This window comes from Embiotoca jacksoni, unplaced genomic scaffold (genome assembly GCF_022577435.1).
Source record: "Embiotoca jacksoni isolate LCO1_2020_lvr unplaced genomic scaffold, fEmbJac1.0.p SCAF_7, whole genome shotgun sequence".
NCBI classification, from domain to species: domain Eukaryota; kingdom Metazoa; phylum Chordata; class Actinopteri; family Embiotocidae; genus Embiotoca; species Embiotoca jacksoni.
In genome coordinates, this window is record NW_027185425.1 from 9603775 (window position 1) to 9616574 (window position 12800).

The following is a 12800-nucleotide window of genomic DNA, read 5'->3' on the forward strand; positions in this document are numbered from 1 at the left end:
TTATTTCTACAACAATACTATTGATATGATGACAAAACTAATTTGAAAGCACAAATCCCAGTGAAAGGAGCAACTCTGTAAACATAATACACCCCTTGATCTCTGCATGAAGTTAGTTAATAATAGTGATTAAGCCGATTTCTAAGAACTGTCTCAACAATGTGAAACATGAAATAGCATATAATAATAAAGCTGGTTGATGGATTTTGACCACCAGTCTCACTAATTTAAACATAGATCACATGACAGCTGCCCTCCCCACTCTGAAAACAGGACATGAGTGACCCCTTTCCCCACATTCTCTGGAAGACTAACAAATTCTTTGTTCATTTCCCTAACCTGCGACCCATTGTGAGTGGGCTAAATCAGTGTGCTTTAACCTTTGTACACAGTAAAAACGTAAACCAGTGCATGGGCTACGAGGCTACATGCCAGCAGGGAAAGAACCCTAAACCCCGAATTCCCACAAGACCAGGAGTGGAATTTTTCCGACTTAACTTATCCGACTGATATATTTGAGGATCCAAGACACTGCTTTTTGTAAAGTGTTTCACACCCATGTTGGCTAACACCAGCGATATGCTGTTATCTAAAGATTTTTTTTTTTTACTTAAACTGGCTAAATTTCAAATAACTGTGGGAGTCACTCATTTTAACCACTGTGAACAGTGTTGGGATAATTAGCCTGCTAAAGACAAAAAAAAAAACGTGGCCATTAATTTCAGATTTCATGGGTGCTAGCTGTACGTTTCCGTTTACCAAGTGAAACTAACTCTTTTTTTCTTTATTATCCTCAGACTGTTGACAGCAGGGCCTTCATTACAAAACAAATTGCATAGATACTTTCACCAAACCACCTCTATTGTGAAAGAATGGTGAGACATTTTGAAATATGTCTAATGGATTTCTTGCTGTGAGTGATTGATACCACTCTCTTATATCTATTCACAACGAGGCTGGAGACAAAATCAATTAGCATAAATAACCTACAGTAGGATGAAGACTGGAACAAACGTAACAAAATGGGCAGTACCTCTAAAGCGCACTACTTGGCTATCTCATCTCATCTTCAGCTTACTGCACAACGTTGTTTTATGAGAGATTATTTACAGGACTTTTCCTTGGCCTAACTCTGTAGAGTCCCTGCACGATGACAATACACCAGAATGTCACTATAGTTTGCTCTATGCGTCACTAAACTAACTGGCTGCTGACTTAATATACAGGTATGAAAGTGGTGTCAATATTCTCCCCAAACAATCAACATGATGTTCCAGTCTATCTCCCAAAATGTCAAACTAGTCATTAACAGTAATCAAGTTAATGTCTGCTAGCCTCCGTTTTGCATTTTAAATATCCCATATGGAGAGGCCGGCAGGTGCCTGCGTTCATCTGTCACATCCATCAAAGAAGCCAAAATGTTTTTATGTTCAAGGACGCAAACATGTCAGGGCATACAGTGACTAATTGTTGAAAAGGGTGTTTTGGGGCAATTAAGGTTATTTGGTGACCTTGTTCCTTTAGTGTATGTCTAGGAGCATGGTACCCATCCTGTATAGACACAGCAACCTCTTTCACAGGAACTCCATGGACTGTGTGTACTTTTTGCAGTCAGGAAATGCATCACTCCCTCTTTCGTCTGTCTCACTCTCTGTAGTGTGCATAGAGTCTCTAAGCTGCATGATCAAAAAAAAAAAAAAAAATCATACTGAATGAAGGGGCTTGTCTTCCACACACCAGGCGGCGGCAGCCATGGCAGAAAGAAACATATTCCTTGTGACATGACTGAAAAATTAAGCATGCAAATGTTCCATCATGAGGTTGATTTAAAAGGGAGTGTGTTGGGTGCATCTCCAGTAAACTTGACCTCACAAGTAGAACATGTGCCCCGAGCCATCCAGATACACTTGAGTAGCCCTGGTGCCCTTCTTATCTGACATTCAAATTAAAATTCTTTTTAAAAAGTGTGCAATTTAGGGCACAGGAAAATCCTGGTTCCATGGTCACGTCTGCACTCATACACGGCTGTATGATGTTCATCTCCTGATTTTCACTGTACTGTATACATGTTGTGTTGACTCAAAAAAGTACATTCTGATTACATAAGTTAGGATTTCACCCTATACGGTACACACTGTGTGTCCGCTGGGATGACAGTGTTCACAATATTTCCATAAGACAGCTTTATCTCACGGTATTGAGCTTGTGAGGTTTGCCTTGAATTGATTTAATTTGTCATTATTGCAAACTTGCATTTTCTGCATCTTAACAATGGTAACCACATACTTTTTCAAAAGGTAACAACACAGAAAAAGTAGCTAAAATACGTGCAGTAATAACATCGGTGACATTATTACTGCAGGCTAAGCATGAGATCATACTTAGTTTTGTGTTACTGCGGGCATTCTTAGAAAAAAAAAATGCTCTTTTTGTTTTTTTTGAAAAGTTTTTTGAATCCGTGACAAACAGTCATTTGTTTCATTAGCTGAGTCAGGCTGAATCATATCCTTAAGCTCATTATATGTTGCTTAAGTCATCAGATGTGTTGGTGCAAATGTACAGTGGATTTGAGGTGAAGCAAATGAAATGAAATTTAAAACTATGTCACACTGCTTGAATAAATGTTCCTCATCTATGTGATACATTGTCTAGCAGTAACCAGGTCACCCAAAATCCCCTATTCATTCACCTCTCTTCCAGCATATACACTTACCCAAACACACACACACACACACACACACACACACACACACACACACACACACACACACACACACACACACACCTCCACAGCAGTAATCCCACCAGGTTGTCGGGTTTCTATGGGGGTCAGCGTTTGCTGGACGCAGCTTTTATTTGGACCCGATTACTTTTGGGCACAGTCATCGTATGGCCTCTGTAGACTGGGATAACGTTCATTGGGGTCGGATTGGCGTCCGCCTCACTGGCTCCATTCACAAGGCCCGGCACAATCATTTGGAGCTGGCAGACCTAACACCTAACCCAAAGAGTCAGGCCAGCCCAGTCAGCAAATATAATGCCCCCCTCCAGCTTTAATCAAAGAGAAGGGGGAGGAAAATGAGAGATGGGGAGGACAAAGAAAGAGACTGAGACAAGTAAGAGTATAGGTGGAGCAGAAAAGAGAATTGTGAGAAAATTCTTCAGAGTGGAGTCAAAGGGAAAAAAAAGTAAAGACAAAGCCCCGTACCTTTTAAAGTGTTTTGAGTTTTTGAGCCCAGTGACCTCTATGACAGACTACTGATCTGTCACTCAGATGTTTGGCATTCCTAAATATGGCTGCAAGCTGCAAGCTCACACCACCCACTCTTGGTATATACATCGAAATGGTAAAAAATTCTGGAGAATCTTTTCAAATTAACATGAACAGAAAATGAACCTGACCTAAAGCAGAGAGCATAAAATTCCAATAAGCCTGAAGTTATACCAGCTTTAATATGATTACTTTAATACAAATATGCATAAATAGGCTACAATACAAACATATTTGGAAAGATTATTCTGTTGTATATGTATTGTTCTGGCTGTATTTGATGTGTTATGAATTTGGATCAATGGGCCTCTGCTGCTCTCTTGTGGTGCAGTCTGAGAGGTTGTGCTCTTTTAGTCCGTACCAGAGGAAAGACATTTATGTTTATCCTGCAGGTTACTTATATTTTCACACCTTTTGTCACAGAGAGCCACTCTCATAAATAAACAAAATACTGCAATGCTAATTTCTAATTGCACTTAAATGTTAAAAATGTGACGTGTTAAAGCTACACAGTTAGAATTTATTCCCTTCAGTTTAACAGATATTTACAACTCTCCTATCAAATTTGCTACTGGTGAGATTTTGTGATAATGGCACATGTGTTTGTTTGACAAAAGTAAACTAAATACGAACTCTCATTTATATGATTGCCCACTTTTACCTTGCAGAACCTTCTGAATGAATATCGAATACAACTGGCATAGAGTATTTCTGTTCTTAAATGACCTGCTACAACACAGTAAAAAAAACAACTTTGAGGTCGTGCATAACCATCAAATTAGACGAGAGACATGCCGGTCAGAGTAAAATGAGTGAATGAAAATAAAATGAGAGATCAATAAAAGCCCGATATGCTCCATCTTTTTGTACACAAACTGATAAGTGAAATGTTTAAGTATATATTTTTTCATTTATGTAAGAAATAGACTTTGGCACAACAAGCTACCACAATATAGTGAATGTTGTGCCTTGACAGAGGTTAGTAACGTTGCACACTGAGAAAATAAAAAAACACAGAACGACCCTTTAAATGGCTCATACCATTAATGACGGGAAAGGGGGGGTTACGAGTTATTTCCACAACACGGTGGTGGTTTTGTGATATCTGAAGCATTAAAAAAAAGCCGACACTGTATTTCCAAAATAAATATTATTGTTTAATTTGATTGATTCAAATATAATACATTGACACCCCTCTGAGGAGTAATGTGTAACGTTGAGCGGTACCGGAAATCCCTGTATTTACAAACAGACGTAGCTGGCGCTGCGCTACAACAGCAGACCGCTCCTGACCCGAGGGATTACCTGACGGCTAAAGGCGTTTAAAAGGCTTTTCCTGCTGAATTCGCCAACCCTGTCAGTTGGCCAGACATATTTGTTACTATGACGGAAGACAAGAGCCGTAACGGCCCTGAAACTGCCACGCAACAACCCCAAACCACCGCCGCCACAACGGACTACTGCGCCAGGCTGCAGCAGTGGATGTGGCAGTACTACTGGGGGTACGCCAGCTGGCAGAACTGGGTGGCTCTGTCGACTTTCCCCTTCCCTCCGCCGTGCAGTTTCCCTCCGCCGGGCATAGGCGCTCAGACGTCGGGTACACCTGCCTCCACCTCCGGCAGTGGGCAGCAGCACGTTTTTGACACACGACACTGGTACAGCTACCCGTATCCTTTCGGTTCCCCCGGATCGTCTCCGCATCCGGGTGGTGACCAGAGCGGGCAGAGCTCGGCCACGGTCCCGCACCCAGCGGCCGATGCCCGGCTCGCCCAGCAGCAGCAGAACGGGAACCCACCGCAGGCAGGTAGGAGGGCTCAGTGTGGTGGCGTGGCCTACTTTGTCTTTGAGCCTGTAGTAATGTGTGGGGTTCTTTTGTGCATAAGCTCTCTCATGAGTCTGATGGGAAGCGAGGCTTAAATAAATGAAACAGGCTTATACGCTTAGACACAAGGTCTCTCTTAGTCCTCTGTTAACCTTTGGTGACTCTCAGCAGATCTAGCTGAGACTGTACATAAATGATTAGAGTTTGGTAATGAGGAAATCACATTTTCTTTGCAATACTGAATCACTTGTCTTTTCATCTGCTTCACAGGACGAGAGTACACCATCCCCTCTCCTCTCCAGAGGTTCCTCGCTGAGACGGTCGACTTCTTTATCCTGTTTTGTGTGAAGGCCACTATTGTGTTGTGGATCATGCATCTGAGTGGTATGAAGTGAGTAAAGCCACAAGACAGCTTTTAAACCAAGAGGATAAAGAAGCAAATATCCACAAATCTCACGCGGCAGATGTGCCATTGTGAGTTAGATAAAACGGACAATTTTCATGCCCGAAGAGTTGAGATCATTACTCTCATGCCGAAGTATTTCACCATTCCTCAGATTCGTGCTAACAAAGCAACTACTTTCTCTCCTCTTTAAAGGGACATTGCCAAATTCATTACCCACTTCATCGTGGAGGAGATAGATGACAACACGTCCATGGAGGACCTACAGAAGATGATGGCTGTAGCTCTGGTCTACAGGGTACTAGTCTGCGTCTATGAGGTGGGTCACATTTCACATCACGTAGATAATGACAAACTTAAGTCATATAAATATGCAAAATGTATTGAAAAATCGTACATCAAGCAGCGTTATTTGGTTATTATGGTCATTTTTGGTCAAACGTAGTTAAGTTTTGTATTGTTAATTAGCAAAATTAGCTCAATATTTGATTCAAATCTGTATTGTATGAAGATAATACTGTCAGTTAACCCCTAACTACATTTAGAAACGCCTTCTGTGGGTGAACAAACTCTTTAATGCTAAGTATTTTTAATGTAACGCTGCACAGGGTTTTTTTCCGACCTGAACAGAAACGCTCAACGCAAATTACCTTTTATCACAGAATTTGATTGATAATTAAAACTAAATTCCACTTGAAATACATTATAATATTCCCCAGTGTGTTCGTTCTCGTTCAGTGGGAGCTGCCACATGCTCCCGGTTAATGAGAGGAGTCAGGCCAAGTCAGAGTTCTTTACAACACAACATTGTTTCCCATAGAGGACAGTGATGCAACGTTGCATTCACAGTTGCCTGTGATGAAGTCATGTATCACGCCTCCTGTTGGACTTCTGCGTCGGTGGCTTGTTTTCCCAGGAGGGCAACCGGCACTGTCAGGCACCTCTGCTCGGAGTAACACCATGTGTGGTGTGTAAACATGAAACTGACTCAGACTGTGGTGTCATTAGTAACTTCTAGCTGTATTTGTTGTATTATATATTTTATGAACATACTCAGGAGTCTGCCGTTTTTAACAATTTTGGGCAACTGATATCATATCCAGTGATAAGCTGTCTGACGTTTGTCGTTCTTGTCCGATCAGACGATCTGTATTTGGGGTGCTGGTGGTGCTACTCCAGGGAAGTTCCTGCTCGGCCTGCGGGTGGTGACGTGCGATACATCCACTTTAGTGCGACCAAACCGTGTTTTTGTGGTCCCGGCATCCAACGTCTCCCTCTCATCGTGAGTGATCACGTATTGTTTGTTTTTGTTCAGTTACTATTTGAATGAAAAGCACAAACTAGGTACTAATTTCAACAACACAAGACAGTATGAGGAATTGTACTATGAGTGTGCCGTACCTGAAGAAGGGGTCTGCGGGTGGCCCAGTATTTACAGGGGTGCGACTGAATTATTTCAAAAGGATATATGAAGGGACGAGAGGAGTATACTGTATGTGACCATTGGGTGTCACATTATATTATAAATAAAGCTACTGATGGTAAAACACAGCCAATAATAGCATATTATATCCTCTAATACTCTAAACACAAACAACGAGAGTAATTACACCCTGTATTCGATGAGCACTTCTCCCATGGTGTATGCTGTTTGCTATACATACAAAGTTAATCAATAATAATAAAAAAAATGTTAAAGCTTACGAATATAAATCTCAAAAGGGGGATAGAAAAGGAGAAGCATTTTATTTTACTTTTGGAAGCAATCGATAAAAGTCGATAAATAGTGTTTTTGGGGTCTTTGGGGTTTCTTTGTCTTGAGGCAAACAGTCGATGACTTGTGTACCACACTTAAAAGAAAAAAAGAGTATTTCTCTTGATCTCTATGATGTTGTTATTTCCCAAACACCTGAAGTGTCTTAGAAACTTTCACTAATGAATTTAACATGTGAGAAACTAATGTTAATTCTAGCTATTTATTGAATTAGCAAATGTCACTAGTATCTAAAGTGAGCTTGTAACATTCTGCTCCAACCTCAACTGTAACTATTGAGCAAAATATAAACTATTCATTGATTACGTTACCTCCGTCTTTTTCCTCCTTTCTTCTCTGGGCACCAGAAGGCTTTGATCTTTTTAACATAATGCATTGAATATATTTTAATTTGAAATATTTTTAGTTAAAAGTGGGGCCCCTAGTCTCCGCCTACACTGCCTACACTGCCTACACCGCAGACGGGTCTGGCTCCAGCATTTAGTGGAATTGCTTGATTAAGATGTTAAAGATCTTAGTTGGTCTTGATTTGTCCTTTTAAATTATCATTTGATTGAAATGGGACTCGGTAACTTGATTCTGTCTTGTGCCTGTTGTCTTTGTTTCCACAGCTCCACAGTGCGAGCGTTGAACAAGAACTTCTCCATTGCCTTCCTCTTCCCCGTCTTCATCACTCTGCTCTTCTTTCAGCACAACAGGACTGTGTATGACATTGTGGCGGGGACCATAGTTGTCCAGCGCAGAGGGGACAGATAGCCTCTCCTCTTTTGGCAGACTCTTACACACAATACTCGGGTAACAACAGAGTGCGACAAGACCGCATGTCCCGAGTATCCGGAAGATTTTATTTAACTCAAATTTACTAACATTGAAGAGTTTTATGGACTGGCCTATAACTTTACTTAGACTGCACTTTAAAGTGAGATGTAAACAGATTTCATCTCTTGGCGTAAACCATTTAATTTTTACCATTGAAATGACACATAAGCTACGAGGACGCCCTCAAAAGTATTGTTCATTTTTTGCTTATTGCAAAGTCTGGTAAATTGATACGGGTGGTTTGAGGGGACATCCCGAGATGTCTCTTTGTGTGATGTCAATTTAAATATGTGTGCTATGTCACAATATATAATTTATTTATTTTTGGTGAAGCTGAAAGCTCCTATTGATAAATTTTACTTTTGGCTGAAACCTTGTGGCTGTACCAGAAAAGGCCGTAAGTCTTTCCACCCTCTTTCAACAGTGATTGTCAAATTTTTCTACAAACAGATACTAATTCATCTTTAATATTCTATCAGAAAAATTCATTTCAGAATAATTTGACATGGGTGCAACTTTATTTTGCTGCGTTTCCTTATATGCATTAATTTCTTTCTTTTTTTTCTCAAGGTAACAATGTTGAGTCAAATGTTTCTGTTACTAATCATTTTTTTGTTATATTGTGATAATTCTTATGCACTCTCACAGAAGGAAAAATGCCAGGCTTCTCTGTATCTATTCTTTGTGCCTATATGGATATATTTATGGATGAAGTATTGTTTTGATATGATGAAATGTATAGATAAAACTTCTCGTGCTTCAAACATGAGAAGTTCTGTTTGTAAATTCTCTTCTTATATTTTCTTCAAACTCGTAATTTCTGTGACTCAGGGCAACTGTTTTGCATCAAAGAACTACTGTTTGTCTCAACTGATTATTGAATGCTACTGCTATTGCCAGATTTATGCTGCCAGTAATTTCAGTTTTATTTTGTTTGTATTATTATGCTGAATTATACCTTTGTCATCAGCTCTGCTTGTCTCAGTAATACTGAAATACAATCAATGTCAAACATCAGAGCTGAAAACAAAGGAAGATTTAGAATACAAATTAAAATGAGACATTTAAAGTACTCATTGTTTATAACTTGGTCAAATATTTCAGTGGCTGAGGTGAATAGTTTCTTGAGATTTTATAGGGTGTTCACTAGAATGGTTACTAACAGATTACCTTTGGATGTCATGCAACACACTCTGTTGCAAAGGTTGCCATCATATTGTACCAAATAAAAAGATTTTCACTAAAAGAACAAATTCAGACATTGATAAAACTAGATTTTACAATGTATAGAATCCATAGTTTGATATATTTTTTTTATTATTTCTGTTGGGTCATACTATATATTGTGCATTTTCCTGCACAGAGATGTGGAGGATGCTTTAATGTTGTGTCGAATGATAACTGACAGCCGATTCCGAAAATATTTAGAAATCAATTTTCTTTGACTCATGCCCCAGAGAGTGGGCGATAGAGCTAATGTATTGTACAAATATAGGATTAAATGGATTAGATTTTACCTAAAGACCTGGAAAGGACATTACACACTTGGGTACAACAGGCATGCTGTGTGGAACTTCATGTCAATAACTGGCCTTTACCACAAAGGTCACTTTGAATTGCTGTACAGACCAACTTCCAGTTAAGAGTAAATGACACCTTTGCTTTCTTTTAGTTGAAAAGGGAATTTCATACTGGTGTTGAATAGGGTAGTATTTTTTTCCTCCACAGTTGCACACTTGGGGTCACACCACATGGGGGCAACACAGATCAATACTGGCTGAGACAGACAGAAATACTGTATTTACTAGATGTCGGAAATGTTACAGGTCGAAGCAGCAACAGAGTTGTTTATAATAGTTTGGATTTTTCTTCTGCTGCTGTAAAAAAGGTGTTTTTGGGCTCAACTGTTGGCGTTGCAAAGGTGCTGAAATGCAGAGGTTGAATAACTTTTATTCTCTATTACGAACAAATATGGATAAAATTGTCAATTTATATGATGAAAGTTGTTTATTTAAAGTAACATTAATTTATTTATTACCAAATATAGTGTGTGAAACGATTTACAAGTTAATGATTGATTCAAATTGCATACATATGTTTTATTTCTACATTTCATATTCTATTGCATCTATTACGTACACTTTCATAAATGCTGACATGCCCACGAGGCAATTAGTATGATTAAACAAATTGATTTCAGAATTATTGCAGAACATGTAATTAATTTATGTTGAACACGTTTACCTTTCGTCCTTTTAGCACTCAGGAATGTGATGAAAACTCCTCTTGGTCCAACGATCCTGTCACTGTGTGCTTTGAAAGGTTGCCTGAACCCAGCCATGCATCCCATTGTATATCAAACCACTGGTTAAAGCCCTTTCATGTCTGAATTGCGTGGGGTGGCGTGGACCCGCTGTAATTGCTTGCAGTAGTTTTAAAATATTTTTTTGCACGTACTTTTCATGGAGTGATAAAAAGTAAAGCCTGGGATGTATGCTGGCTTGCAAAAATGTGTATTACCTGCTGTGCCTACTTTCCTGTCCTTGCTTGTCTTTTTGTCATTACGCACTTCCTCTCCCGTATTGTCTTTTGTCAGGTATATGTCAAACATGAACCCTGAACCCTGTCACTCACATTCTTGGCAGACTTTTCTTTACCATACTAACACAGTTCCCCACAGTCCAACAGTAGACTTCTGTCCTCTGACATCTGCAGCCATCTGTTGTCAAAATCCCTTCTGGAGCTAAAATATCTGGAGAAATCATGTGGCCAGAAGTTACACAGCACAACATTCTACTTAGCATGTTGACAGAGCTTTACTGGTGTGAATATAGTCTGCGTTACGTCACCCAGGGATATTGACTTAACACATCATCTTTTCAGTTGACATGATAAACGGAAGTTGCTGATTTACACCTCCAGCTGTTACAGAGCAACATTCATTTGGAGTCGTGTTTCCGGCAATCTGGCAAATACAAGTTCAGTATTCACTCTCTTTTAGCTCTGTTTTTTGGTCTCTAAAAACAGAGCTAAAATACAGGTCTTCAAACACTTCCAGTGGAAAAAGTTGTAATTTTAGCAGCTGAATGCTGATCTTCACCAGTTAGTTGCTGTGTCTACCTCCTGTTTAGTGTAGGCAGTAGGAACAGGTAGTTTACTGTTGATTTGTAGAACATGAAGAGTTGCTCTGGCTGAAAAACACCCTGAGAGGGACAGTGAACCAGAACAGTTAAGTTGGTACTCACAGAGCCAAGTGGTGCTGCAGAATCAACATTTTTTTGGTAGGTTCATGCATTATATTGATAAAACTTGCCACTATAGTGAGTGGTGTTATTGTGCACATGTAAGTGGATGGTAGAACTTGTTTTTGCTTGATGCTTGGATGTCATGGGGCTTTTTCTTTATTTTTTATTACTGAGTGTTACTGATCACATCAGTAATGGTGCGATACCACCATGCTGTGTGTGAAGACTCTCTGTGATCCATGTCACGGGATAAAGCCTGGAACTCCTTATTAGTCAGTCATAACTGAACAAGCCTTATGGATGAGATGTATTAAAGAAATCTACAGCATGTCTGGGTGGCTCTGATGCAGCACCTAAATATATCATGACGATCTACTGACTCCCTCACACGAGCAAACGTTTTGTGTTTGATTAAACACCTCAAATAATTGATTGAGTTACCCAAGCAAGTTGTTATTTGGAAATAACTTCCTTTACCCTCTTTTTTTACATTTTTTTATTTCCACCACCAAATTGCTGTAGAGTTTAATTCGTATGTGCTGTGTTTATGTAAGATTAGCCAGGGGCATATTTTGTCTTATGGTCCCAGCAGGAAGACGCAATGTTCGCTCGGCTCTTCTCAGAATGGTAGTTTTTAAATAGCAACCATTAATCCTTATGAATTAGTAATCATCACCAGTCTCTTGCCAACTTTCTCACTCCAACATGCACACAAATGAAACAAAAGACAAATCACAGCCACCATTCAGGACTTTTTACTAGCTCGACTCTTTTAATTTCATTCTCTTTCCTGTCATGCCAGCTGTTTCGCATATTTTCTCTTTTTCTAATTCCTACCAAAATCTGGCTGTCAGGGATCATCAGATCAATTTGTAGATTGCATTTACGCCTACGTGTGTGGTCTTCAGCACATGTGGAGGGTTAGAGCATATGTTAATGCAGTGTCTAAATTATAAATGTGTAATATCTTCCATAAATCTTCAGCTACTTGATATGAGTTTAAAAAAATGGGATGGAATTCCTCAAATGGCTTTGAGGCAATGAGAAAATTAGCTTTCTGTTGAATAATCTCTGTGCATGGAAAAACTATCCAAACATTTTGTCAGCCATTGTGCGTGATATTAAATGTACGTCGCAGCATTTTGTCCTTCAGTTGCAAGTTTTTGTGCTGAGAGTCATGAGTTGTTCTCTGTGCCGGGAACCGGGAGAGGCTTAGCAATAATTACGCCTCGAGTGGCTCTAATACAAATTTCACAGGGAGTCAGAGTGGAGAGAGAAAGCAACAGAAAGTGTGAGACACAGAAAGGGATTAAAAGAAAGACAAAAGCCCAGGAGTGACGAAAGGATTGGAAAAAAAGAGTTCAAAATGAGACATGAGCAAAATGGGAAGAGAAGTGGAAGAAAAAGGGGAGGTAGAGAGAAAGAATGAAAAGGAGTGAGCGTAAGAGGCTGAGAGACACCACGCT

At 39.6% G+C, this 12800-nt stretch overlaps 1 protein-coding gene across 1 annotated transcript; it reads left to right on the plus strand.

The window, feature by feature from the left end:
• Positions 1-4542: 4542 nt before the first annotated feature.
• Positions 4543-12384, plus strand: fam8a1a (family with sequence similarity 8 member A1a). The gene is made up of 5 exons (XM_069176714.1): positions 4543-5075; positions 5364-5484; positions 5692-5815; positions 6639-6778; positions 7882-12384. The coding sequence occupies exons 1-5, from the start codon at positions 4655-4657 to the stop codon at positions 8024-8026; spliced, it is 951 nt and encodes a 316-aa protein (XP_069032815.1). The 5' UTR covers positions 4543-4654; the 3' UTR covers positions 8027-12384.
• The last annotated feature ends 416 nt before the right edge of the window (positions 12385-12800 follow it).